General features: G+C 72.7%; 1 protein-coding gene across 1 annotated transcript in view; it reads left to right on the forward strand.

The window, feature by feature from the left end:
• Nucleotides 1-260, forward strand: part of LOC104511547 (low-density lipoprotein receptor-related protein 1-like) — a gene marked incomplete at both ends in the record, with an annotated part of 12,779 nt that overhangs the window by 3,313 nt on the left and 9,206 nt on the right. Inside the window, one exon of the mRNA XM_010154208.1 lies at nt 98-207. Coding sequence (XP_010152510.1) covers nt 98-207 — 110 coding nt within the window. The remainder of the gene's footprint in view (nt 1-97; nt 208-260) is intronic.

A 260-nucleotide genomic window follows, 5' to 3' on the forward strand; every position in this document is an offset into this window, starting at 1 on the left:
CACAGCGGCCCCCAGCCCAGCCACCGCGGTGCCCCCATCGCTCCCGGCCAGCTCGGGGAGGTGGGCTGCACCGCCTGAGCCCACTGCCCTCCCGCAGAGTACCCCACCTGCGGCCCCCACGAGTTCCGCTGTGCCAACGGCCGCTGCCTCAGCAACAGGCAGTGGGAATGCGATGGCGAGTTCGACTGCCACGACCACTCGGACGAGGCGCCCAAGAACCCACGTTGCACCAGCCCAGGTACCCGCGGGGGCTGCGGCCC

The sequence above is a fragment of the Eurypyga helias genome, unplaced genomic scaffold (genome assembly GCF_000690775.1).
Source record: "Eurypyga helias isolate BGI_N326 unplaced genomic scaffold, ASM69077v1 scaffold34616, whole genome shotgun sequence".
Taxonomy (NCBI): domain Eukaryota; kingdom Metazoa; phylum Chordata; class Aves; order Eurypygiformes; family Eurypygidae; genus Eurypyga; species Eurypyga helias.